Source organism: Oncorhynchus kisutch, linkage group LG3 (assembly GCF_002021735.2).
Source record: "Oncorhynchus kisutch isolate 150728-3 linkage group LG3, Okis_V2, whole genome shotgun sequence".
NCBI lineage: Eukaryota > Metazoa > Chordata > Actinopteri > Salmoniformes > Salmonidae > Oncorhynchus > Oncorhynchus kisutch.
In genome coordinates, this window is record NC_034176.2 from 76,498,747 (window position 1) to 76,524,054 (window position 25,308).

The 25,308-nt window shown below is 44.6% G+C and overlaps 1 protein-coding gene across 7 annotated transcripts; it reads left to right on the top strand.

Annotated features, from left to right (window-relative positions):
* The first annotated feature begins 335 nt into the window (after nt 1-335).
* On the top strand, nt 336-23,982 carry LOC109878800 (epithelial splicing regulatory protein 2-like). Of its 7 annotated transcripts, XR_004206954.1 has the most exons (18): nt 398-550; nt 723-875; nt 1,340-1,468; nt 7,676-7,789; nt 11,060-11,174; nt 11,258-11,359; nt 11,714-11,768; nt 12,313-12,423; nt 12,584-12,716; nt 13,207-13,249; nt 13,809-14,110; nt 15,171-15,401; nt 15,588-15,786; nt 16,974-17,184; nt 17,679-17,874; nt 19,652-19,673; nt 21,853-21,952; nt 22,444-23,982. XR_004206954.1 is itself a non-coding variant. In XM_031815001.1 (17 exons), exons 1-16 carry the CDS (start codon nt 443-445, stop codon nt 21,940-21,942), a joined length of 2,292 nt encoding a protein of 763 aa, XP_031670861.1. In that variant the 5' UTR covers nt 336-442; the 3' UTR covers nt 21,943-21,952; nt 22,444-23,982. The 7 variants fall into 7 exon arrangements, 6 of the variants coding, with proteins under 6 accessions (XP_031670861.1, XP_031670866.1, XP_031670827.1 ...); XM_031815001.1 differs by lacking the exon at nt 19,652-19,673 and having other exon boundaries at nt 336-550; XM_031815006.1 differs by lacking the exons at nt 723-875; nt 19,652-19,673 and having other exon boundaries at nt 336-550.
* Nucleotides 23,983-25,308: the final 1,326 nt, after the last annotated feature.

The window sequence follows — 25,308 nt, forward strand, 5'->3', positions numbered from 1 at the left end:
AGCATTACTCATTGTTTATGTATTCCTCCTGTTATTATTTTTCTGTTTTTCTTTACATTGTTGGGAAGGGCGCGTAAGTAAGCATTTCAATGTTAGTCTAGCTGTTGTTTGCCAAGCATGTGACAAATAACGTTTGATTTGATTTTGATTTAAATGTAGCCTTTCTTCTGGTGTGCCAAATCGCAAGATCACTGTTGGTGTGATCGAGGCTTTAGGCGCTGTGCTACTTCAAAAATGTGTGAACAGCCGGATTCTTATTTGCTATTACTTCCGCCAAACATGCTAAACCAATCAGGTTATGTTACATAGGTATTGGTGCGCTATGTCCCGCCCTCACCTTTGCCAAGCGGCCAATAGGCCAACTCCCCTGGGAGCTTGACTGAAAGTTAGCGGCTGAATCAGACACAGGTAACTCAGAAAATAGCGAGGCAGAATTTTTTTTATGGGCTTGTCATGGAGTTTGCGTAAAAGAAAACAGGGATTTTTTTCCAATTTTCTTTACCAGTTAAACCAGTATCTCTGGATAGAACACGCTCAAGTACTTGATCAGGTAGAGTCTTTGGTCGAAATCTCTTTCGTGTCCTCTTGAAAGTAATCTTTCTTTTCCCCTATTCGTTTACTTGACTTCAATTGAATTTCCAGACCTTTTGTTTGCTTCTCTTATCACTGGAAAAAGGTGGATCCTCGTGTTATTTTTATTTCATCTTTGCTTTTAATTGTAGTTTTTACCCTTGTGGTCCCTGATGGCTTCGCACAGTGATACTCTGGTGGTGTTCTTTGGGGCAACAGCTGGTGCAAATGGGGGTAAACTGGGTTCGGATGAGAGGGAAATAATTCTCTTGGTGTGGCAAATTGTGGATCTACATGAGAAAAAGGTACGGACTTTCTCACCCGTTGTAAAGGTTTCTTCTTGACTTTTTAGTGTTTTTGTGTCTAAGTAGTGGATTCATGTTTTAACTTGACAGCTGACATATTAATCAACAAAGGTATGCGTTCTGTAATTATTTGTGGGTCACAGTTTTAAAAGTGCGCATGGGCCTCAATTTATCCAACCGATAGGCTCATGGGTGTGTAGCCTACACCTGTCAGATTTAACTTCAGTGAAATGTTTTAAATATAGGATGAAAGATGGCATACCTTTTGGTTATGTCAACGCCTTGACATTGGCAACTGTGCTTTGTTAATTAACTGCTTGTTTGATGGTCTGAGTTCATAAAATTGGCCTGTCATGTTTAGTGTTGACTTGGGAAATTAGTTGCGTTTTCACCAAAGTGGACTATGTAGTTCATAACTAATATGGGTGGCACATGCCGTGGTGAAACACCGATTCCGTTCACAGGTTGGGAAACTTCAGAGACGTCTTGTGAAGCCCGACTCTTTGGAGTTGACAGACCAGAGTAAAGAGGAGACTGGGCTGTCTGTGGAGGAACTCTACAAGGCTGAACCTCTGGACAAAGTTCTGCAACAGGTGAGACTGATTAGGCTACTGGTGAAGATTCCTGTTCAGGCCCTAAAACATTTTGGGACATCTTGTCATCTTGTCCTTTGCTTTCCTGCATTCTCAGACTTAAATATTTTAAACCTGACTCCAAAGAAAAGCTTAAGATGTTGAACAAAGCATTTAATCTATAATATGATAATGGCTGAACTTTAACTGGCAAAAACAACCATGCATGATAAGACTGACAGCATTCAAATGGTCTGTGTCACCAACCACCTGGAGGGAGGTAACCGGTCAAGCTTGATGATGAAGCTTTAGGTAAATGTCAAGGTGTGTCGATTTTTCTCAACAAATGGAAACCCCTGAAAGGTATCTGACCTTTACAAATTATTCCACTTGGTTTGGCTGCTGTTTGGCCTATTAAACTCTTTGACAGGCCGTGAGAAGGTGCATCCAAAATGGTATCCTATTCCCTAAAGTGCACTACTTTTGACCAGAGCTCTATGAGAATAGGGTGTCATTTGGGACCGGCTCAGTGTAGTTGCTGGTTTGAGTAGGTTTGCTTGGCTAAGCAGTGACTGCCGTGGGGTTGAGGTAGGGACGGGGAGGCAAGCAGGTCTAGTCTTGTCCCAGACTGATGCGAGCTGCTGACATCTGGAAGACTGAATGTTTACCTGGGAATGCAAAGAAATACCCCTGCTGGGTAGAGGACGGAGAGAGAGAAAGTGTGGGAGTGACAGAGACCCCTTGCCATAGCCCAGCACCTGTTTTCTCAGGCCAGGTAGTTGTGAGATAAGGCAGTCTGTTCCTGTTTATGATGACCAGGATGTAAAAGTGTTTTCAGGTTCCACCTCCCCTGGTATGTTTTGACAAAAGGGCTTATGTTGCCAAACGTGTTTCTCAACCGCTCTGTCTGCCTGCAGTGTTGAGAGTATTTGTATGCACTCTGTAGGTAGGTAGTTACACTGAATCCCATCCACTCTGTAGGTAGGTAGTTACACCGAATCCCATCCACTCTGTAGGTAGGTAGTTACACCGAATCCCATCCCCGCCCCCAGCAGTATTTCAATAATTGAAAACCCCATATTACCAGGCTCTCCTTGTGATTTAGGGTTACGATTAGAGACGCTGTCTGACTCAATGCTGTGGTCCTCTCCCATGCAACAAGCAGGTTTGTTGAAGTGACCAGTCCTTCCTCAACAACAATGTTTTGCAATAATGCCCCTGAGTTTGACAGTGCTCTTGCTGTTGACACAATATAGATTTAGAGTAGATCCGTACCGCAAGATGCTCTCTCACTGCTGATTTCTGGTTGATGAAGTCATCTGTAGTTTGAGTTTCTATACCAGCAAGCCGTCCCAATTCATTCGTTTTGTGAGTCTGTGGACCATTTAAAGATTAACCAGAACAATCCATTTTTACTGGCTTACCTCTGTCTGCTAGGTCACTTTCTCTTGCCATTGGTCAGGTTTAGTTTATTTATTTGTCTATTGATTTAAGCCAGGCAGTCAGTGGCGGAATGGAGATAAAGCTACATTCAGCTAATGTGAGTCATACGAGAGACTGCCTTTGGGGTTGTAGGTAGGAATAGCTAACTAACCTAGCAGAGACCATATCTCAGTGGACTTGTCAATGTCATAAGGCCAGAGTAGCCAAGCCAAGGACGCAGATTTGTTTTCTTTGGTGAAATATTTATTCAGTCTGAGAAAAATGGCGATAGAGATTAGAACTGGGCTGCACACTTTCCATTGGGGGACGACGACTTAAAATGCCTACTGTTCCTTGTGGGCTTGTAGCCTGCCTTCCATTCAACATATCAACAAGTTTTTTTCCCTAAGATTGAATTTATAAAAATAAAAAGTCAGAATCCTGTTGTAGTTTCTCTAACTGTTCTCAGATCAATGGGTTTGTCTGGAAGACATTTGGGATTTTGACTCATTGAACCCCAGTCAGTCTTAGGCCCTCGCTTATTAGGGCCAGTATTGAGTCAGATCAGTGCAGTGATAGTACACAGGCTCTGACTTGCTCTGTGCCAGGGACCCCGGAGCAAAGCGTGTTCAGCTCTCTGTGCTGCTAAGTCTCTCTCATAGGTGGGGCAGCGTCACCCTGTTCCAGGTTGTGAAGGCACTGGGGCAGGTGCACAGCAGAAGCAGATAATGAAAGATAGTGCCAGCAGCAATAAAACACTCCCTCGGTCTTCTCCCTTCCTGCTTTCCAACAGCATTGTACCTTGTAGAGAACAAGCCAGAGGATCCTATACAGAGCCAGGATTGTAAACATCTAATCTCCACAGTCCAGTCATAAAATGACTAAAGTTTGGGACAGTGGTGTGACTGTAACAGGCCTAGCCATGAGTACTGCCTGGTACTCTCTACTCCCTTATCGTGAGCCTCATCACCACCCCTGATCTACTTCTCTCCTTGGTTGCAGCCTCAACACCATGCAAACACACCAGCTATAGCTTATACCACAGAGCAAACACAGATGGGGCCAGGTACAAGGGTAAACTCCTACTCACCCATGGCACAGTGCAGCAGAGAACCTCCCATTGGGGGAAAATGAAACCAATGGTAATCAATGAATGGTTTGGCTGGCCAGGTCAGGTATATTACAGTGACCGTCTATGCACGTTCTCATTTGTTGCATGTTGACATTACCTATTCTGACAGCCTTGCTGCTAGTGTTGGCATATTTATCAATGCCTGTTTCCTTTGTTAGGCCTGTCCTGTTGGACATGTTTGCTCTAATAGTATGCTGGTTTGGCAGAGAGGATAGAGTAAAGGGTGTGTCACTTAGTTCCTTGAAACCATTTGTTTCTATTCCTAATCCTGCTGCTGGTTGTGCAAGGTGAGGCTACATAGATGTGAAAACAGCCGTGAGCTAACAAACACCACACCTCACTCACCATGCATTAGGTTGAACACAACTACCTTCACATCCTGGTCTGTTCCTGCTTGTACGTGTGTGTGGAGAGGGTTCTTGGTAACTAAACAAATGTGATAGATATTTGCATGTCACTGTCTGAGGTGACAGAAGAATGTTTAATATCCGATGGCTTCTGAGAATGATGCTCTACCCCCCCCCCCCGAAACAGAGGAATAATTTTGAATTCCACAGCGCCTCAACCTGTTTGGGCTGTTTTGTTCCTCTCTTTGTCACATACTCAACTGTGTCAGTCTAGACTTTCCTTGACTAATATTTGTCCTATTATCTATGGGACTACTAAAATGACTGGGTTCTATACCATAGATGTTACCAGATACATTACAGTATCTGTTGATACCTCTATGACATACAGTGTGTGTCATCTGTCATGGCTCCCAGATGATGACTCATTGATCTCTGGATCCTTGGCAGCCAGTCTTTTCAGAGAAAGCCAGTCAGTTGTCTTAGGGGCCTATCTGACCGGTCCACCTCAGCTAATGAGCTTCCTGTGTGTTCCAGTCCTTCCCTAACCCAGATGTTATCACACTATGGTGAAATGTAGCGTACCAGGCCCTGAAGTGGCATGGGATCCCACAGCTCCATGTGGCAAGACAGACCTGTCCAACAACCCAGCATCCTGGTCCCGGTCACCACGAGGACTCAAACATCTCATCCCTTTTAGGGTGTGATAGGTTCAGGATAGCTGTAGACAATAGATGCAATGAAGGGTTCAATAAAATTCTCTTTTTTTTGTAGTCTCAATACAATGCATAAGATGGTATAGGGGGCCTAGTGTTGTTTTGTGCAGTGTGATGGTGCTTGTGGGTAACGGCAAGTGTGTTGAAATAAGAGCCCCCCATTAACATAATTATTTCCCTCAAGTTGAACTCCTGAGTGGCGCAGCAGTCTAAGTCACTCCATCTCAGTGCAAGAGGTGTCACTACAGTCCCTGGTTCGAATCCAGGCTGTATCACATTCGGCCATGATTGGCAGTCCCATACGGCGGCGCATAATTGGCCCAGCGTCGTCCGTGTTTGGCCGGGGTAGGCCGCCATTGTAAAAAATATTATAATAATTGTTCTATAATAAATCTCCTCGTGTAGATTACTGAAAGCCAGGCGGGGAGGGGGGGGGGGGGGGTCGGTCATGTTTAGTAGGGCAAAGACATTTTGAAACTGGGAGGTACCACTTGAACTAGACCAATAGGGACACAGATTTAAGCTTTCTGTTGCAAATCATTTTTCTACGGTGTGCCCTACTGAACAGCACCTATGGCTCCTCTCTCGGGCAGTTGAGTTGCCAGCTGTTGAGAGATCATGTATATATCTCCTGGCTCTCTGTGTGAAGAATGCTCTAACACGCACCAGCAGCAACACACTCTTACTGTCTGGAGGCTGGATGTCGTATGTGGCCATGTGAAATTAGCCTCACTGACTGACAATTAGTCACTAACGACCATTAGATCTTCTGGACAGATAACATGATAAGTAGTAGCTAAACAAACCATAAATTGGTGAATAGTTTATTAGAAACGGAAAGAATATTCGAGAGAGGTGTTGCCTATTTGATGTGGGTTCAATTGAGCCATTTCTTACTTTCAGTATCAGTCCGTCGAGGGAACTCTAGTTTTCTTTCCAACAAAGATATCTACATATATTTCAGAATGTTTATCAGAATTCATAAAAACATTAGTTTTGAGAACACAACTTGTCTAAAAAGTGGTTCCTTGGCACAACTTAAATTGAGCCATGGAACAGGGTATGTTAATTAAGCCACCTACACATTTTTGTACTGAATGAATTATTACCGCTACCTTTTAAAAACCATGCCCATCTTTCTTTCCAAAACAAAACACAATTCAACTCAATCAAAATAGCTTTTTTGTCTTTTAACACAGGCTTAACACCTAACAAACACTTGAGCCCATAGACTGGAGCTCTCTGTTAAGGGTGTCAGTTATTTATTTTACTGTCGCAGCTGACGTATATACTGTTGCGTCGTCAGTGTACATAGACACACATGCTTTATTAAAGGTCACTGGAATATCATTTGTGAAAACAATAATGGCCTAAGCCAGCTGCCTTGCGGTACACCACACTCAACCAAATTTGTTAGAGGCTTCCGTGCTAGGTTTAGGACCTCATATTGATCTTATAGAGACCCCAACTGATGTATAGAACAATCGTAGAATGACCTACTGTGGTTTAGACACATGCATAATGAAACCTCTTAACACAATACATTAATTTGAATATATATATTTTTTGGGACATAACTTGCTTACCACTTTTTCCATGTGGTTTCTTCCTTCAGACTCCATAAAATGGAGTGGTTTAATGACACGTGTGGTTTCCTAGAAACAAGGGTGGCTCAACTTACCCCACTCTCCCCTAATAGACAGGATATTAAAACTAAATCCTCAAAGGAAGCCAGCCTAGCTAGAAATACAATTGGCAGCACTAACTGGCAAATTGGAAAGGTCAGTTTGTTGGTTGAGGTGATGGTGAGATGTTATGTCTGACTGTTTAAAAGACACCAGTAAAGTTTACACAACACTGGTAATGGGCCACATTAAATGTGATGATTATTACTAAACACAGACCTATTTGAGAGTCCCTGCTGTGGGGCTTGGGTAAGTGTTTATAGGGGCTAGGGATTTGTGAACATTGTTTTATAGGAAGCGAAGCACCGGCTGGTTTCTCAGGCTGGGGTTGGTTGTTGTCAGCTTTAATGTCTGGTTGTGACTGTTGGTCTAACTGCTAAGTGAAATCCTCCTTGTTCCAGGTGCTGATTGGCACCACAATCCCTGTTGTCTGCTTCCTTGCTATGCAAACACTTGAAAAAACATATTCACATCTGTCAATCTCAGGACGCATCCCTACCTGTTCTTCCCCCAGAAAACACAAACCTACCTGTTCAGGGAACTTGTTCGTACCAGTAGGCCTAAAGACTTGGCCTATTTAAAGTGTTAATGGTTAGAAACACTCTGCTAATTCTTATGGGAGAGAACTCCCTGAGCACTATTATTCTAAAACAAACCAAGCATAAAAACCTTTGTAGTTAGCAGTTTGCTGTAGCAGAGCATAATTAATCAGTACTGTGTTACTGTTGTTTTTCAGACGTGACATTGGCACTCCCATGTTTGTTTGCTGGTCACAAGTGGTTTACACTGAATCTCTAAAAGACCATAGGGAGCTACTTGGCTGATAACTAAAGTATGACTTTACTTTGTTGGTTTTGTGTGTGTGATTCATTGTATGTTCTCACAATAACTCTCCTCTTGTATATTTCTTCATTCTCTCCCTACAGTTCCAGCAGTCCGTCTCAGCGGAGTTGAAGGCTCTGGGCAGAAGCTCCTACACACTGTGTGTCGACGGGCCCCTCATCATACGACAGGCCCTTCACCCTGAGGCCTCCAAGAAGGTATTGAGTGGCCCTTGATTTTCTAACCTACCATTTAGGGGAAATTTAGTCATTTTGATAGAAAATATAATTGCCCATATTTACTGACCTAGTTAGGGGAATTTCCACTAATAAAAAAACAAATGATATATATCTGCATGCACACTACCGTTCAAAAGTTTGGGGTCACTTAAATTTCATTGTTTTTTAAAGAAAAGCACATTTTTTTGGTCTAATTAAAATAACATCAAATTGATCAGAAATACAGTTTTACAAGTCATTTGACTTGGAGCTGGAAATGGCAGATTAATTTTTTTTTTGTAAAAAATATATGGAATATCTTCTTAGGTGTACAGAGGCCCATTATCAGTAACCATCACTCCTGTGTTCCAATGGCATGTTGTGTTTGCTAATCCAAGTTTATCATTTTAAAAGGATAATTGATCATTAGATTATGTTAGCACAGCTGAAAACTGTTCTGATTTTAAAGAAGCAATAAAACGGGCCTTTAGACTAGTAGAGTATCTGGAGCATCAGCATTTGTGGGTTCGATGAAAGGCTCAAATGGCCAGAAACAAATAACTTTCTTCTGAAACTCATCAGTTTCTTGGCAATTTCTCGCATGGAATAGCCTTCCTTTCTCAGAACAAGAATATACTGAAGATCTCGTACAACACTGTGTACTACTCCCTTCACAGAATAGCCCAAATTGGCTCTAACCAGAATAGAAAGAGTGAGAGTCCCTGGTGCACAACTGAGTGAGAGGACAAGTACATTAGTGTCTAGTTTGAAAAACAGCCATTTCCAGCTACAATAGTCATTTATAACATTAACAATGTCTACACTGTATTTCTGATCAATTTGTTATTTTAATGGACAAAAAATGTGCTTTCAAAAACAAGAACATTTCTAAGTGACCCCAAACTTTTGAACGGTAGTGTGTGTATATTTTTATATCTATCAATATAAAATCAAATCAAATTTTATTTGTCACATACACATGGTTAGCAGATGTTAATGCGAGTGTAGCGAAATGCTTGTGCTTCTAGTTCCGACAATGCAGTAATAACGAACAAGTAATCGGTGATACAGCCCGCCAGGATGCTCTCGATTGTGCATCTGTAGAAGTTTGTGAGTGCTTTTGGTGACAAGCCAAATTTCTTCAGCCTCCTGAGGTTGAAGAGGCGCTGCTGCGCCTACTTCACGATGCTGTCTGTGTGAGTGGACCAATTCAGTTTGTCTGTGATGTGTATGCCGAGGAACTTAAAACTTGCTACCCTCTCCACTACTGTTCCATCGATGTGGATAGGGGGGTGTTCCCTGTTGTCCCCTGCTGTTTCCTGAAGTCCACAATCATCTCCTTAGTTTTGTTGACGTTGAGTGTGAGGTTATTTTCCTGACACCACACTCCGAGGGCCCTCACCTCCTCCCTGTAGGCCGTCTCGTCGTTGTTGGTAATCACGCCTACCACTGTTGTGTCGTCCGCAAACTTGATGATTGAGTTGGAGGCGTGCGTGGCCACGCAGTCGTGGGTAAACAGGGAGTACAGGAGAGGGCTCAGAACGCACCCTTGTGGGGCCCCAGTGTTGAGGATCAGAGGGGTGGAGATGTTGTTGCCTACCCTCACCACCTGGGGGCGGCCCGTCAGGAAGTCCAGTACCCAGTTGCACAGGGCGGGGTCGAGACCCAGGGTCTCGAGCTTGATGACGAGCTTGCAGGGTACTATGGTGTTGAATGCCGAGCTGTAGTCGATGAACAGCATTCTCACATAGGTATTCCTCTTGTCCAGATGGGTTAGGGCAGTGTGCAGTGTGGTTGAGATTGCATCGTCTGTGGACCTATTTGGGCGGTAAGCAAATTGGAGTGGGTCTAGGGTGGAGGTGATATGGTCCTTGACTAGTCTCTCAAAGCACTTCATGATGACTGATGTGAGTGCTACGGGGCGGTAGTCGTTTAGCTCAGTTACCTTAGCTTTCTTGGGAACAGGAACAATGGTGGCCCTCTTGAAGCATGTGGGAACAGCAGACTGGTATAGGGATTGATTGAATATGTCCGTAAACACACCGGCCAGCTGGTCTGCGCATGCTCTGAGGGCGCGGCTGGGGATGCCGTCTGGGCCTGCAGCCTTGCGAGGGTTAACACTGCCGGGGCGGCAGGGTAGCCTAGTGGTTAGAGCGTTGGACTAGTAACCGAATGGTTGCAAGTTCAAATCCCCGAGCTGACAAGGTACAAATCTGTCGTTCTGCCCCTGAACAGGCAGTTAACCCACTGTTCCTAGGCCGTCATTGGAAATAAGAATTTGTTCTTAACTGACTTGCCTAGTAAAATAAAAAATAAAATAAAGGTTTAAATGTCTTACTCACCTCGGCTGCAGTGAAGGAGAGACTGCATGTTTTCGTTGCAGGCCGTGTCAGTGGCACTGTATTGTCCTCAAAGCGGGCAAAAAAGTTATTTAGTCTGCCTGGGAGCAAGACATCCTGGTCCGTGACTGGGCTGGATTTCTTCCTGTAGTCCGTGATTGACTGTAGACCCTGCCACATGCCTCTTGTGTCTGAGCCGTTGAATTGAGATTCTACTTTGTCTCTGTACTGGCGCTTAGCTTGTTTGATAGCCTTGCGGAGGGAATAGCTGCACTGTTTGTATTCGGTCATGTTACCAGACACCTTGCCCTGATTAAAAGCAGTGGTTCGCGCTTTCAGTTTCACACGAATGCTGCCATCAATCCACGGTTTCTGGTTAGGGAATGTTTTAATCGTTGCTATGGGAACGACATCTTCAACGCACGTTCTAATGAACTCGCACACCGAATCAGCGTATTCGTCAATGTTGTTATCTGACGCAATACGAAACATCTCCCGAAACATCATAATACCATATATCAGTCTCTTGGACTTTGTTCAGGTGAGGAAGGCACAATGCAATAATTCAGTCAAGATAATGAGTCTTTGGTATTTTTTTGTATATATTCTTTACATTTGACCTTTTAGCCACGTGCGTAAGTTGTAATTCCTGGGTCACAGTTAGCAGTTGTCTCCTGTGCTTGTGTTGAGCAGTAACGTCATCATCTGCACAGGAAGGCTAGCTATCCACATAATCATCCGTAGATGGCTTCATGTCATCTGTTTTCCCCGCTTTATCTCATCCCCTCTTTATGCCACCTATTCCTGGCTCCCTTCATTGCATCACTCCTATTATCCCTACTTTTCATGAGGTCTGTCTACAGAGTACACTACTATTCAGCGAATGTTGAATGGACTAATGACTGACCTACCTGTTGTGTGTCTGTTTCAGAACCTGGTCCTGCCGGAGTGTTTCTACTCCTTTGTGGATGTGAGGAAAGAGTTTCACAAATGTTGTCCCAATGCTGGACAGGTCCAGGACCTAACACTGCACTCTATGCTAGAATGTAAGTCAGAGTCGGATGAAATGTAATCATCTGTTCCTAGTACTTATATAAATGACTGATCAAACATCCTTACATGTGCGTAGATGTGTGCATCCCAGAACTTCCCCTGTCAGAGCAGGTGATGGGTCTGAAGGAGGTGAGGTGTATGGTCCAGCTCTCCCTGCACATCCTGGCTGAGCCATACAGTAAGTCTATACATCTCTCCTCTTTTGCTATCGCATATCGCTCTCTGTCTGTGCCAGTCCCACCTGGCCACCCCACAGCCCTGTCAATCTCTCTACGTTAGGTGGCTAACAGGAATGCTGCTGAAGTTGCAGGCTGGCAGGCCAGACCTGTTGAGCATGAAACAACCTGGCAGCGTGGAGCAACACTTAAAAACAACATTTGTTGTTGAATATAAGTGAAGTTGATTGGCTTCTGTTGGCGGATCCAATGTCAAGCCTAATGTGAAGTTATTTTTTATCAGTATGGTCCTTTTGAAGGTAAATGTGGATAGATGTTTGATCCACATTGTAAATTAGTGTTTGAATCTCTTGCAGACCACAAATTCTCATGCTTTGAAGCTGTGAAGTACAAGCTTGAATCGGGAGCATGGTATGTATATTCTCAGTGCATCGACTTTATGTAACCTCACTCAACCAGGTTGTGTGGCCACATCTATACTAAACCTGTTTAGTGTTTACTGTAGTTGAAGCCTAACCAACCGTCCCTCCCATGTTCAGAGCCAGGCTCGTAGCATTGATTACAGCAACAAGGGAAACCACAAGCGTGTCATTAAACCACTCCAACTTTGCCATTAAGTATTTAACTGGCTATCCAATAGCACCACACAAATCCCACTACGGTGTCCGATACCCATTGCCCTGACAACCCCTGGCATGTGTGTTTCTGTGTTAGAGTACTGTGAAGTAGACTGTTAAACTGCATAAGTCCCAATTTTTACCATGTCTCTGACGAAGACAACTTACTGAAACACTTTGGTTTTTAACAATATAGAAGTACTATTCAAGTCCATTTACATTGTCTTCAAGAGTTTCTGAACATTACTTTCTCTGTCTCATGCAGCATTGAGTTTAGTGTGTAACCGTTAAACACCGTTCCCCATGTTGACTTTGCCCCCCTGGTTTGTCCCCTGCAGCAGTAAGACTGAGCCAGTGGACAGTGAGACCGTGATCAGAGCCAGGGGGTTGCCATGGCAATCCTCTGACCAGGACATCTCCCGCTTCTTCAAGGGCCTCAACATCGCCAAGTATGTTACCAAACCATGACTGTGTGTCATGTGATTTAAGCCACGGTTCCACTGAGAATTGGGCGACTAATACCCACAGGATGTTGTACATGCTGCTTCGTCTCCATAGAGGGTCAAATTGTTCTGAACTTTCCTCCAACCTCTCCCTGTGTATTTCTAGGGGTGGTGTGGCCCTCTGTCTGAATGCCCAGGGCAGGAGGAATGGTGAAGCCCTGGTTCGGTTCATCAACCAGGAGCACAGAGACCTGGCCCTGGAGAGACACAAACACCACATGGGCAGCAGATACATTGAGGTCAGCATCCGTATAACACAGCAGCCCCTACATCGAACACAGCAGCCCCTACATCGAACACAGCAGCCCCTACATCGAACACAGCAGCCCCTACATCGAACACAGCAGCCCCTACATCGAACACAGCAGCCCCTACATCGAACACAGCAGCCCCTACATCGAACACAGCAGCCCCTACATCGAACACAGCAGCCCCTACATCGAACACAGCAGCCCCTACATCGAACACAGCAGCCCCTACATCGAACACAGCAGCCCCTACATCGAACACAGCAGCCCCTACATCGAACACAGCAGCCCCTACATCGAACACAGCCATACTAATGCTGTTGCTTCACTAATGGATCCAATACCGTTACAGCATCAGCTATGCAGCCAATACTGTTAGAGGAAAAAAGTGTCATGCTTTCCAACTGTAGCACAATGCAAGTTGCATTGGTCAGATGAAAGGCCATTTGGAGTTGCTAAGAGTCTCCTCTCATCCTCACAGGTATACAAAGCCACAGGAGAGGAATTCCTCAAGATCGCTGGAGGTCAGATTTCAGACTTTTTTCCCCCCTTCCATTTACTAGTGGGACTCTCCCTGTTCCTCCGCCCTGTACCTCCGCCCTGTACCACTCTGGTTCTCTGGCTTATCCTGGGGGAATGAAAGGTGCTTTGTGAGCCTCACCCTCTCCCCTCAGAGGCTAGTTGGAGGAAGGTAACTTTACCCCTGGCCGACAGTGTCTCACCTCATCCTCCCGGCGGCCAGTGAAAGGCCCAGCTCAGGGCCATACAAAGGGGGCGTGAATAGACAAAGAGCAGAGCTGATACAGGAGAGAGAGCAGGGGGAGAGACTAGTGTCTGTCTGTGGACTCTAGCCAGTCGACTGGAGATCTATAATATCTGTCAAGACATTGGACTTTCAGCAGATACTGTTTGCCCTAGACTCTGACTCACTACTCTTGTATTTTAAAGTGATGTAATGCGTTTTATTATTTATTAGTGACAATAAGCAACAATAATTTGCATGTTAAAGGGACCAAGTAATTAGCTAAAGGTCTTACTTCTCACTTATAGCTAACTCTGTTTCCTCTCCCTCTGTGACTGTAGGCACATCCAACGAGGTGGCCCAGTTCCTGTCCAAGGAGAACCAGGTGATCATCAGGATGAGGGGTCTTCCCTTCACCGCCTCTCCCCAGGACGTGTTGACCTTCCTGGGGGCCGACAGCCCCGTGACGGACGCTAGCGACGGACTACTCTTCGTAAAGTACCCTGATGGGCGGCCCACAGGCGACGCCTTCGTCCTGTTCTCCTGTGAAGAGTACGCTCTGAATGCCCTGAAGAAACACAAGCAGATCCTGGGCAAGAGATACATTGAGCTGTTCAGAAGCACTGCAGCAGAGGTCCAACAGGTAAAACACATCAGTCACTGTTTATAGGTGTAGTAGAATATAGAGCTGTTCAGAAGCACTGCAGCAGAGGTCCAACAGGTAAAACACATCAGTCACTGTTTATAGGTGTAGTAGAATATAGAGCTGTTCAGAAGCACTGCAGCAGAGGTCCAACAGGTAAAACACATCAGTCACTGTTTATAGGTGTAGTAGAATATAGAGCTGTTCAGAAGCACTGCAGCAGAGGTCCAACAGGTAAAACACATCAGTCACTGTTTATAGGTGTAGTAGAATGTAGAGCTGTTCAGAAGCACTGCAGCAGAGGTCCAACAGGTAAAACACATCAGTCACTGTTTATAGGTGTAGTAGAATATAGAGCTGTTCAGAAGCACTGCAGCAGAGGTCCAACAGGTAAAACACATCAGTCACTGTTTATAGGTGTAGTAGACAGTCACTATGAGGTAGAGCTGTTCACACAGGTTCAGTGTAGTAGAATGTAGAGCTGTTCAGAAGCACTGCAGCAGAGGTCCAACAGGTAAAACACATCAGTCACTGTTTATAGGTGTAGTAGAATGTAGAGCTGTTCAGAAGCACTGCAGCGGAGGTCCAACAGGTATGGCATCTAGGGACTCAATGGGGTTTATTTACTACTTAACCTACTATCAGAGATGCATCAAGCTATTCCCTTGTACTGGAGCCAAGGTGCAACAGTTACATTATAGTAGACAGTCACTGTGAGGTAGAGATGCATAGAGCGTTTTAAAGACAGTTAAGGTCCAACCGGCAATGAACCTCTTTCTCCATATTTAACCAGTTCTCTTATTTTAATTTGTTGTGCAATGGCTATTGTCTTTATAGCGTAAGACATGACTAAAGTTGAACTATACGTGACACAGCATAGAATGTGTTCCCCATGAGTCAGTTGGATGGAGGGAGGGTGCTTGTGTCGTGACACCAGAGTTGTTTGTTTGACTATTAGATCAAAGCCTCTTGTAAATTACAGTCAAAATGACTCAACACCACAGAGAAACACAGCAATATAATGAAGTCAGTGCCCACCTTTTGACCTCTGCCCTCTTAGGTCCTGAACCGTTACATGTCCACCCCTCTGATCTCCACACTGCCCTCCTCTTCCATGGTCCCCATGCCGGTCTTGGCCACGCCCCCCTACCTGGCGACTGGCAGCACGCGGGACTGTGTCCGTTTGCGAGGTCTACCCTACACCGCTGCTATAGAGGATATACTGGAGTTCATGGGAGAACACACTATTGATATTAAACCACATGGAGTTCATATGGTGCTCAACCAACAGGTACTGGTACACACACACGCCATGGTACTTTCACCGTCTTATATTAAATACTTAGTGTAGATGAAGTGATGGGTACAAGCCCAGGATTCGGAAGCATCTCTACACTATTGAGATGTGACCGAAGTTCCCACCCTAACCCTTCCATCAGAGCATCATTCTTATCTGTAACCTCCCTCTCCTCTCCAGGGTCGTCCCTCAGGTGACGCCTTCATTCAGATGAGGTCAGCTGACAGGGCGTTCATGGTGGCCCAGAAGTGCCACAAGAAGATGATGAAGGACCGCTATGTGGAGGTGTTCCAGTGTTCTACTGAGGAGATGAGCTTCGTCCTGATGGGAGGAACACTGAACCGCAGCGGCCTGTCCCCTCCACCCTGCAAACTACCCTGTAAGTCCATAATACACCTAGCTGAATTACTGCATGTCCCATTAATGTTTCAGAACATATCTTGTAAACAGGAGAATATCTAGCAAGGACAACAGGACAAGTAGCTTTCAGAAATGGTTGTTTATTATTAAAACGGACATGTTTCAGTCGGGGTTCTGCCTTTTTTTAATGGTTTGTTCAGGGAAGATATTACACAGGCAGGGTTAGCTGTAGTAATTATGCCCTCCATATTAGTTGTAACACACCCATTAAAACACTGAAGGGTTTGTTTGCATACACATGGTTAAAGTGGGTGTGTCTATCTATCCCAGTGTACTTTGTTCTATTAGTGCCCTGTTGCTATAGAGATTAGATTCCTGCTTATCATATCACTAAGGGCAGTGCACACTCTTGGTGTGGCTGTTGTGAATTCTGATGCCCACACTTTGAGAGCAGTTGCTCAAATGACTGTTTCTGTTTGCTGTTGACTTTGTTTCCCATTTATTCAACCTCATGTTTGACAACTGTAATCTCTCTGGCTTGACCTGGAGTTATGACAGTCACTCACTCGGGTTGCCAGGTTGGTAGCAGAGTGTACCTGGGAACGGTCATCCCCACAAGGTCACTCGGTGCCTTCAGCCCAACAGGGTCACTTGAGTTGCCAGATTGGTTTGCCAGATTGGTTTGGGGAGTGTACCTGCAAACCCACCCTCAGCCCACAAGGTCATCTGACTGTGTTTTGTGTCAATGTGGCAACAGACCCATACAGCCTGTTTGTGTGTAAATACACTACCTCCCTTCATCCATCACTGTGTTTATGTTGTAGGGTTAGGGTAACATCAAGGACAGAACTGGAGCAACTGAGTAGAATACTACCTTGAGGCTTTTATGTGACTAACCTAGTCTTATCAATCATATGAAAAACTATAGTTTTTCCTAGTGACCATGCTTCTGCATTGCTTGCACTTTGGGGTTTTAGGCTGGGTTCCTGTATAAGCACTTGGTGACAACTGCTTATGTAAAAAGGGCTTTATAAATACATTTGATTGATGTTGTATGCCGCTGGGAGCTGTGTGATGGTTCAGCGTGATGTTTGATGTGCAGGCTTAGGCATGATGGTGTAGTAATATTGAGGTTATGATAAGGATCCAATGTTCCTGTGTGGTTGTATCTGAGATTCTGAACTTCGCTCTCTGTCCTCTCCCCAGGTCTGGCTCCTCCGGCCTATGCTGCGTTCCCTTCTCCTGCCATGCTCTCTGAGGCTGCTCTGTACCAGCCCCCCCTACTGGCCACCCCCAGAACACCCCAGCCCCCACACAGCCCCCACCCCACCCCCACCCTGGCCTACTACCCCCCACAGCATCACCCTGCACAGCTCTACATGAACATGAACATGAACTACACTGCGTACTACCCCAGGTTAGTGTGAACTACACTGCGCACTACCCCAGGTTAGTGTGAACTACACTGCGCACTACCCCAGGTTAGTGTGAACTACACTGCGCACTACCCCAGGTTAGTGTGAACTACACTGCGCACTACCCCAGGTTAGTGTGAACTACACTGCGCACTACCCCAGGTTAGTGTGAACTACACTGCGCACTACCCCAGGTTAGTGTGAACTACACTGCGCACTACCCCAGGTTAGTGTGAACTACACTGCGCACTACCCCAGGTTAGTGTGAACTACACTGCGCACTACCCCAGGTTAGTGTGAACTACACTGCGCACTACCCCAGGTTAGTGTACAAACCACACAACCATTTCCCTCTAGGGTTTTGTCAATATGAACTGTACATCCTCTTTTGTCATGTGTGTTGTATGTATGTATGCAGTTCAAAGTGCCATGTTTGGTATTGATTTTGACACTGGAACATCTTCTGAAAAATAAATGTGTTTCTCTCTCGCTCTAGCCCCCCAGTCTCTCCCTCCACGATGAGCTACTTTGCGTCTCCTCCAGGGTCAGTAGCGTTAGCGGCCCAGCAGCCCCATGCCCAAGGCCACGTTGCCTCTCCCATGATGCCCCAGCACGGCGCTCTAGTTAGGATGCAGGGTCTGCCCTACAACGCCGGGGTCAAAGACATCCTCAGCTTCTTCCAGGGATACCAGGTCAGAACCTCCAATACTAACCTCTCCTTCTCCCTCCATAGTCCCCTAAAACAATCCCCTCCCTCCCTCTACCCCAGTCTCCTTAGTTCCAGTCTCCCCAGCCCCCGTCTCAAACTCCATTGCAGTTTAATGTGTCTTGGTTGATTTCTTTGCCACTCTTTTTTTTTTTTGTGTATTGTCCCTTTTCATATACAAAGATCCCACAATTTGACCATGCCAGCTTTTTTGTGGGGGTAAAAAAAACATGGCAAATTAAAAGCCACCTAAGACCTAGTCATGATTCCTGCATGTTCAGATGCTGTAACCAAAATACAGGTATTGGGTCTGTGTGATTGGTTCTCTGCTTTTTCAGGTAAATTCATGATCACGTCCATTGTTTTAACATCTCCCTAATTTGAAATGCAAACAGCCCCCATGGTTTAACACCATCCCTGCCAGTTACTCACTGACATGTATAAAAGGTATACCTGCAAATGAGTTGGAAATAAGGGGCTGTTTGAATGGGGCTCATATGAACATTGCCTTGTGGTATGTTACCTGTAAAAATACATCTTCTGTCTGATGTGGGTATATGTTTGTGCCTGTGTGACAGACTGTAGCAAAGCAGGATGTTCTGCTAGTTTTACAGCGTTTAGGAGCTGTTGGTTAGAGTCCTGCATCTGGTCAGCTCCCTGCGGTTGACCTGCAAAACAAATCAGCTAGTGGGTGCAATGAAAGTTATTTCAACCCACGGGTCGGCTCGCGGTTCAGAACAATTATATTGCGGGTCGGAAGCATTTTAAATCAAGATAATATTTTTTTTTTACAAAAAAAATGTGTTGCGAATTCCATTCTGTGAGCGGTGAGGCAGACATGTAGGCTACCAGCCATGCACGCAGTGGATCAGGGAACTGTCCATTGTGTGGTGCTGAAACTTGTTTTATCCCCCCACGTGAATACGTTGCCAAGTGTACTTTCCCTGGCTAGCCTAGCTCACGTGAAAAAGGCTAACGTAGGCCTAACCCGGTAGATGGAGTGGCTATGCAGAAAGCAAAACTTGCAAGCAGGTATTTGTTTAAGGTGGGCCAATTCAGTTTAATATCAGTTAATTCAGGCTTTTGTTCATTTGGACCATACGCAGGCCATATGAAGTTTAAACCGGTGCGCTGTTTAAAGTTTGAGTAGGCTATAGCCTATACATGTATTATTGCAGCCTATATTCAATTCTTGGAATTGTTTAAGTTTCAATTCAACTATTTGATTATCTAAACAATATTGAACGTAAAGGTTTTGTCAGCTGTAGGCAATTCTATGCAGGTGGATCAGGTTGAGGAGAACAATCTTTCGTCAGATGGGGCTCTGAATTGGTTTAGGGCGGGTGCGGCTCCAGAACTGACCCGTGTAGGACTCTACTGTCGGTACATGAAATGTTACTGGTCGCGGACACAATTTGCAGATGTTATCACGGGTACAGTGAAATACTTATGTTTCTAGCTACAACAGTGCAGTAATATAAAACAATACACACAAATTAAGAAATACCTGGACAAACCCTTCTTATTCATTAATAGCATATTTGTATAATTCCCCCACCTCATGACAAAACCAGCTTTATGTTTAACTACAAGCCTGTAGGCAAACCCATCATTCAGAATTGAACAGTCTGTGTGCTCATATATTAGCAACCAGAATGCTTTCCTGCAACACAAACCATGGTTCAGCACTGCAGCATATTCAATAAGGGACTTGTGCTCTCCCCTTTTCTTGCTTCTCCCTCATTGGCTGACTGGCTGAGTAGGCGGAGTGAGTCTACAGAGGAGGTATGAACTGAACTCTCACAGTACTGTGACTGGTTGGGCAGGTGTATTAGGTATTCTAGCCTGAGGATGCAGGGATGGGACTGAGGTGTTTTGGGTCTCTTTGTGCTCTTGAAGGTTTGTTTAGAAAAGTTTCTGCTGGTTTTTAATGTGGTGTGTGTGTTTTCCTCGGGGCTAACTCTAAGCTCCCAGCATGTGAGAACACCTGACCAGTTACTGTAGGGCTTTACAGTCCTATACACTGTGTGTATATGCTACAGAGAGAGTTGCTGAGTTCAGTCCTGACTCTTGACTAAACCACTCAATCTCATCCTGACCGGTTATCCCCTGGTTTCTGCTATCTGGATCAATTAGAAACTTGTTGTGCTTTCTGACTGAGCACTCAGTTTGGGTGAGGAACTGTTCTGAGTGGTGGATTGGTGTCTTACACTACAAGTGTAATGTATGCATGTACAGTTTAAGTCGGAAGTTTGCAAACACTTAGGTTGGAGTCATTAAATCTTGTTTTCAACCACTCCACAAGTTTCTTGTTAACAAACTGTAGTTTTGGCAAGTCTGTTAGGACATCTACTTTACATGACACAAGTAATTTTTCCTACCATTGTTTACAGACAGATTATTTAACTTATAATTCACTATCACAAATCCAGTGGGTCAGAAGTTCACATACACCAAGTTGACTGTGCCTTTAAACCGCTTGGAAAATTCCAGAAAATGTCATGGCATTAGAAACTTCTGTCATAGTTGAAGTGTACCTATGATGAAAATTACAGGCCTCATCTTTTTAAGTGGGAGAACTTGCACAATTGGTGGCTGACTCAATACTTTTTTGCCCCACTGTACATGCAGTTGAAGTCGGAAGTTTATGATGTCATGGCTTTAGAAGCTCCTGATAGGCTAATTGACATTTTAGTCAATTGGAGGTGTACCTGTGGATGTATTTCAAGGCCTACCTTCAAACTCAGTGCCTCTTTGCTTGACATCATGGGAAAATCAAAATAAATCAGCCAAGACCTCAAAACAAGTTGTTGACCTCTAAGTCTGGTTCATCCTTGGGAGCAATTTCCAAACGCCTGAAGGTACCACGTTCATCTGTACAAACAATAGTACGCAAGTATAAACACTGTGGGACCACGCAGCCGTCATACCGCTCAGTAAGAAGACGCTTTCTGTCTCCTAGAGATGAACCTACTTTGGTGCGTAAAGTGCAAATCAATAGCAGAACAACAGCAAAGGACCTTGTGAAGATGCTGGAGGAAACGGGTACAAAATATCTATATCCACAGTCAAATGAGTCCTATATCGACATAACCTGAAAGGCTACTCCGCAAGGAAGAAGCCACTGCTCCAAAACCGCCATAAAAAAGCCAGACTACGGTTTGCAACTGAGCATGGGGACAAAGATAGTTTTGTTTGTTTCACAAAATACATGGCATCATGAGCGAGGAAAATTAGGTGGATATTTTGAAGAAACATCTCAAGACATCTGTCAGGAAGTTAAAGCTTGGTTGCAAATGTGTCATCAAAATGGACAGTGACCCCAAGCATACTTCCAAAGTTGTGGAAAATGGCTTAAGGACAACAAAGTCAAGGTATTGGAGTGGCAATCACAAAGCCCTGACCTCAAGAACATTTGAGGGCAGAACTGAAAAAGGGTGTGTGAGCAAGGAGGCCTACAAACCAGACTCAGTTACACCAGCTCTGTCAGGAGGAATGGGCCAACATTTACCCAACTTATTGTGGGAAGCTTGTGGAAGGCTACCTGAAGCGTTTCACCCAAGTTAAACAATTTAAAGGCAATGCTACCAAATACATTCAATTAGTATGTGAACTTCTGACCCACTGGGAATGTGATGAAAGAAATAAAAGCTGAAATAAATGATTCTCTCTTATTCTGACATTTCACATTCTTAAAATAAAGTGGTGATCCTAACTGACCTAAGACGGAATTATTACTAGGATTAAATGTCAGGAGTTGTGAAACTGAGTTTAAATGTATTTGGCTAAGGTGTATGTAAACTTCCCACTTCAACTGTATGTATGTATGTTCCAGTAATAGTTTTTAGGTGGGTTGTTGGACTTGTGGTGTATCTACATTTAAGTGTGATTGTATTTATGTGGTGTGCGTGTATAATGCTCTACTGCATCCCCCTGTCTGACTGTGAACCTCATTACACTGTAGTACTCTCCTGAAGACTACAGCAGCATGGTTCAGATGAGTCAGGGACAGACCAGGAGTCTGATTCAGCCCAAAGAGTGGCTCTGTCTGTAGGGAGACTAAGGTAAGTTACCAGCCTACCCTGTACCTCACATGGCCCCCGTCTGCCTGCCTGCCAGTCCACCTGCCTAATGTCAAATCAACAGTGTGCTCCAGAGTGACTCTTTCTGTTTCTCCTCTTTTCCTCTCTATCTCTCTCATCTAGCCCTTGACCTGAGTGTGCTAACCTAGTGGTGTTCTTTCTGAGTTGATTAACACATTGCTATCATGATCCCACAGACTGATCAGGGGATTGCTTTTGGACTGTAGCTCTTCTAAAGGGAAGCATGCATTAGAAGGAATTGCATTGACCGGTGGTTTCTCGTCTGACTCATCCAACTCTCCTGGGTTGATCAGTGCAGGATCTACTCTCCAACTCTTCTGGGTTGTGGCCCCCTGGTGTTGGGATGGTGCTAATGACTTAGCGGTGTGGCTTCTATCCCCTCTTTCTGTCTCTCTCTCTCTCTCTCTCCACGACTCTTCATCTCTCCATCTCCTGTGGTTTGTTGCCTGCAGCTCCAGCCGGACGCCGTCCTCCTGTTGTACAACTTCAGTGGCCAGCGTAGCGGCGAGGCCCTGGTCACCTTCCCCAGCGAGGAGTCAGCCAGGCGGGCCGTCGCCGAGCGCGCCAACCACCCCCTGTCTGGTCTCCCCGTCCGTCTGCTGGTGTGCTGTGACTGACCTTGACCAGCTGACCGCTACCATGGAGGGAGGAGTCGAGGACCGCAACCGCTGATTCCTTCTCCCTTGTCACTTCCTCTCCCTCCACTACTGATACAAACACACACACACACACACACACACCTCCCCACAAACAATCTGCCGACTCTCCTCCCTCTTAGCCTCCTTCTCAAGCTCCCTCTCAACATTCATACACAGACCGACAGACACCTCTCCCCACAGCACTAGGTTGGTCACATATTTATATTTGATGCACATCCTCCTTCCTGTGTGTCTGGCACGAAGTGCCTTGTGTGAATACTTCCATAACATCCACCGACGATGCCAATGAAATGTACCACTCACCTAAAGCATGAAACCACTTCGCCCCTTGTTTTAGCTAAATGACCACTACAGCCCCACTATATAAGATGTTCATACCTTCAAACAAAATCCCTATTCCCCTGTGTCTGGTTTGTCAGTCTGAAAACACTACTGTATGTGTGCATGTCTGCAAAAACTATGTATGTACTGTATGCATGTTAGTTGTAAATGATGTGCCTTCCAATGCTGGGCTGTACAGTGTAATATTAGATAAGAGCCATATAGACTGACTGAAACTACTACTGTACTGGATAGAAGGGAAATCAGACGCTCATTCCACTACTCCCTTTTCTAAAATTAGAAAAGACCAGGCCACTATGTACAGTAGTGAGAGCCACAGTAACATGCTGGATGCTGAGCTTAATGACAGCTACTTGTGTAACAGTGTTTGTTTCTGCTGTGGAAGCATTTGTGTGGCATGCAATTCAATTTAGAATAATATGTCCAAGCACTCTTTTGTTGTCTTTGTTACAATCCGAGTAGGCTAAAGCTCAAGTAGCTGAAGTCTAATTTAGTTCTGTAGTGTACGAGCATGACCAATATTGATTCTTTGTTTAATCCAAAAAAACTCTTCCTAAAATTTAGATTTATTTAAATGTGAAAAGAGTTGGCGGTTGGTCTGCATGATCTTTAAGCGATATCCTTAAAGAGAGTAGATCTCTGTGCCATCTGTTTTCTTCCAGACTATATTTTATAGAAAACCCTTGTTTTTGGACCGACGAACGGTAGAAATAAATATATATATATAAAAAAACATATTACTAAAAAAAATGGCAAATGAGTTGTTCCTGTGACTGGGCTGCTGAGAACACTAGTGTCTGGTTTCTCATCTTCGCTGTGCCTATATTACCCAGAGTGCAATAGCAGGCCCCTCTGTGGCTTGGCTGACCTCTGGTGGCAGATGGAAAATATTTTTTTGTTCCTTTTTAAGCAAGTTTGAGACTTGACTTGTATGAATTTAACTACTGTATGTGTATATAACTGTTTGAATAAATACATGCAACTTTATTGCCCCAGTGTTTAAATTGCCTTAATTAGTTCTGAACTGTATCAATTAAATTCTATTGAAGAAGTCCGACATTTTAGATGAGGCCAATAAACAGTCTGTGACATTGTGGATGGTGTGCTTATTGACAACTAGTAACCTTGTTTTGCTGTGAAAACCTTTTTCGAGTGTATGGCATAATGCGCCAATGAAACATATTTACACTGGATTGAATTGGACAACTAGTGGTGCAAAAGATGACTCTGCTCGTTAATGGCACATACACGTTCATAAAGGTATTCTAGTAATCCCTATTAGTAGGCTGATCCAGTTCATTCCACATGTACATTCCAGTGTAGGTTTGGATGACTCCAATGAAATGACGCCCTGCATAAAGTGATTTGTCTATCAGTGATAAGGTGATCTCTTCGGGATCATCACCATCATTCTTCCCACACAACCAATTTATTTACACTGAACAAAAATATAAACATGTAAAGTGTTGGTCCCATGTTTCATGAGCTGAAATAAAAGGTCAGACATTTTCCATGTGCACATATGTTTACATCCTCGTTAGTGAGCATTTCTCCTTTGCCAAGATAATACAGCCACCTGACTGGTGTGTAGCATATCAAGAAGCATGATCCTTACACAGTTGCACCTTGTACTGGGGACAAAAGGCAACTAAAATGTCCACGACACAATGGCGTTGATGTCTCAAGTTTTGAGGGAGCGTGCAAGTGACATGCTGACTGCAGGAATGTTAATTTCTTTACCATAAGCCACCAACGTCATTTTAGAGAATTTGGTAGTACGTCCAACAGGCCTCACAACCGCAGATCACGTGTAACAAGCCAGCCCAGGACCTCCACCCCCAGCTTCTTCACCTACGGGATCATCTTAGACCAGCCACCCAGACCGCTGATAAACTGGATTTGCACAAATGAAGAATTTCTGCATAAACTATCAGAAACCGTCTCAGTGAAACTCATCTGCGTGCTTTTCGTCCTCACCAGGGTCTTGACCTGACTGCAGTTCGCCGTCATAACCAACTTTAGTGTGCAAATGCTCACCATCGATGGCCACTGGCATGCTGGAGAAGTGTGCTCTTCACAGATTAATCCCGGTTCCAACTGTACCGGGCAGATGGTATGTTGTATGCTGATGTCAACGTTGTGAACAGAGTGTCCCATGGGTGGCAGAAGGGTTATGGTATGGGCATAAGCTACGGACAACGAACACTTTATTGATGGCAATTTGAATGCAGAGATACCGTGACGAGATCCTGAGGCTCATTGTCGTGCCATTCATCCACCCCATTACCTCATGTTTCAGCATGATAATGCACGGAC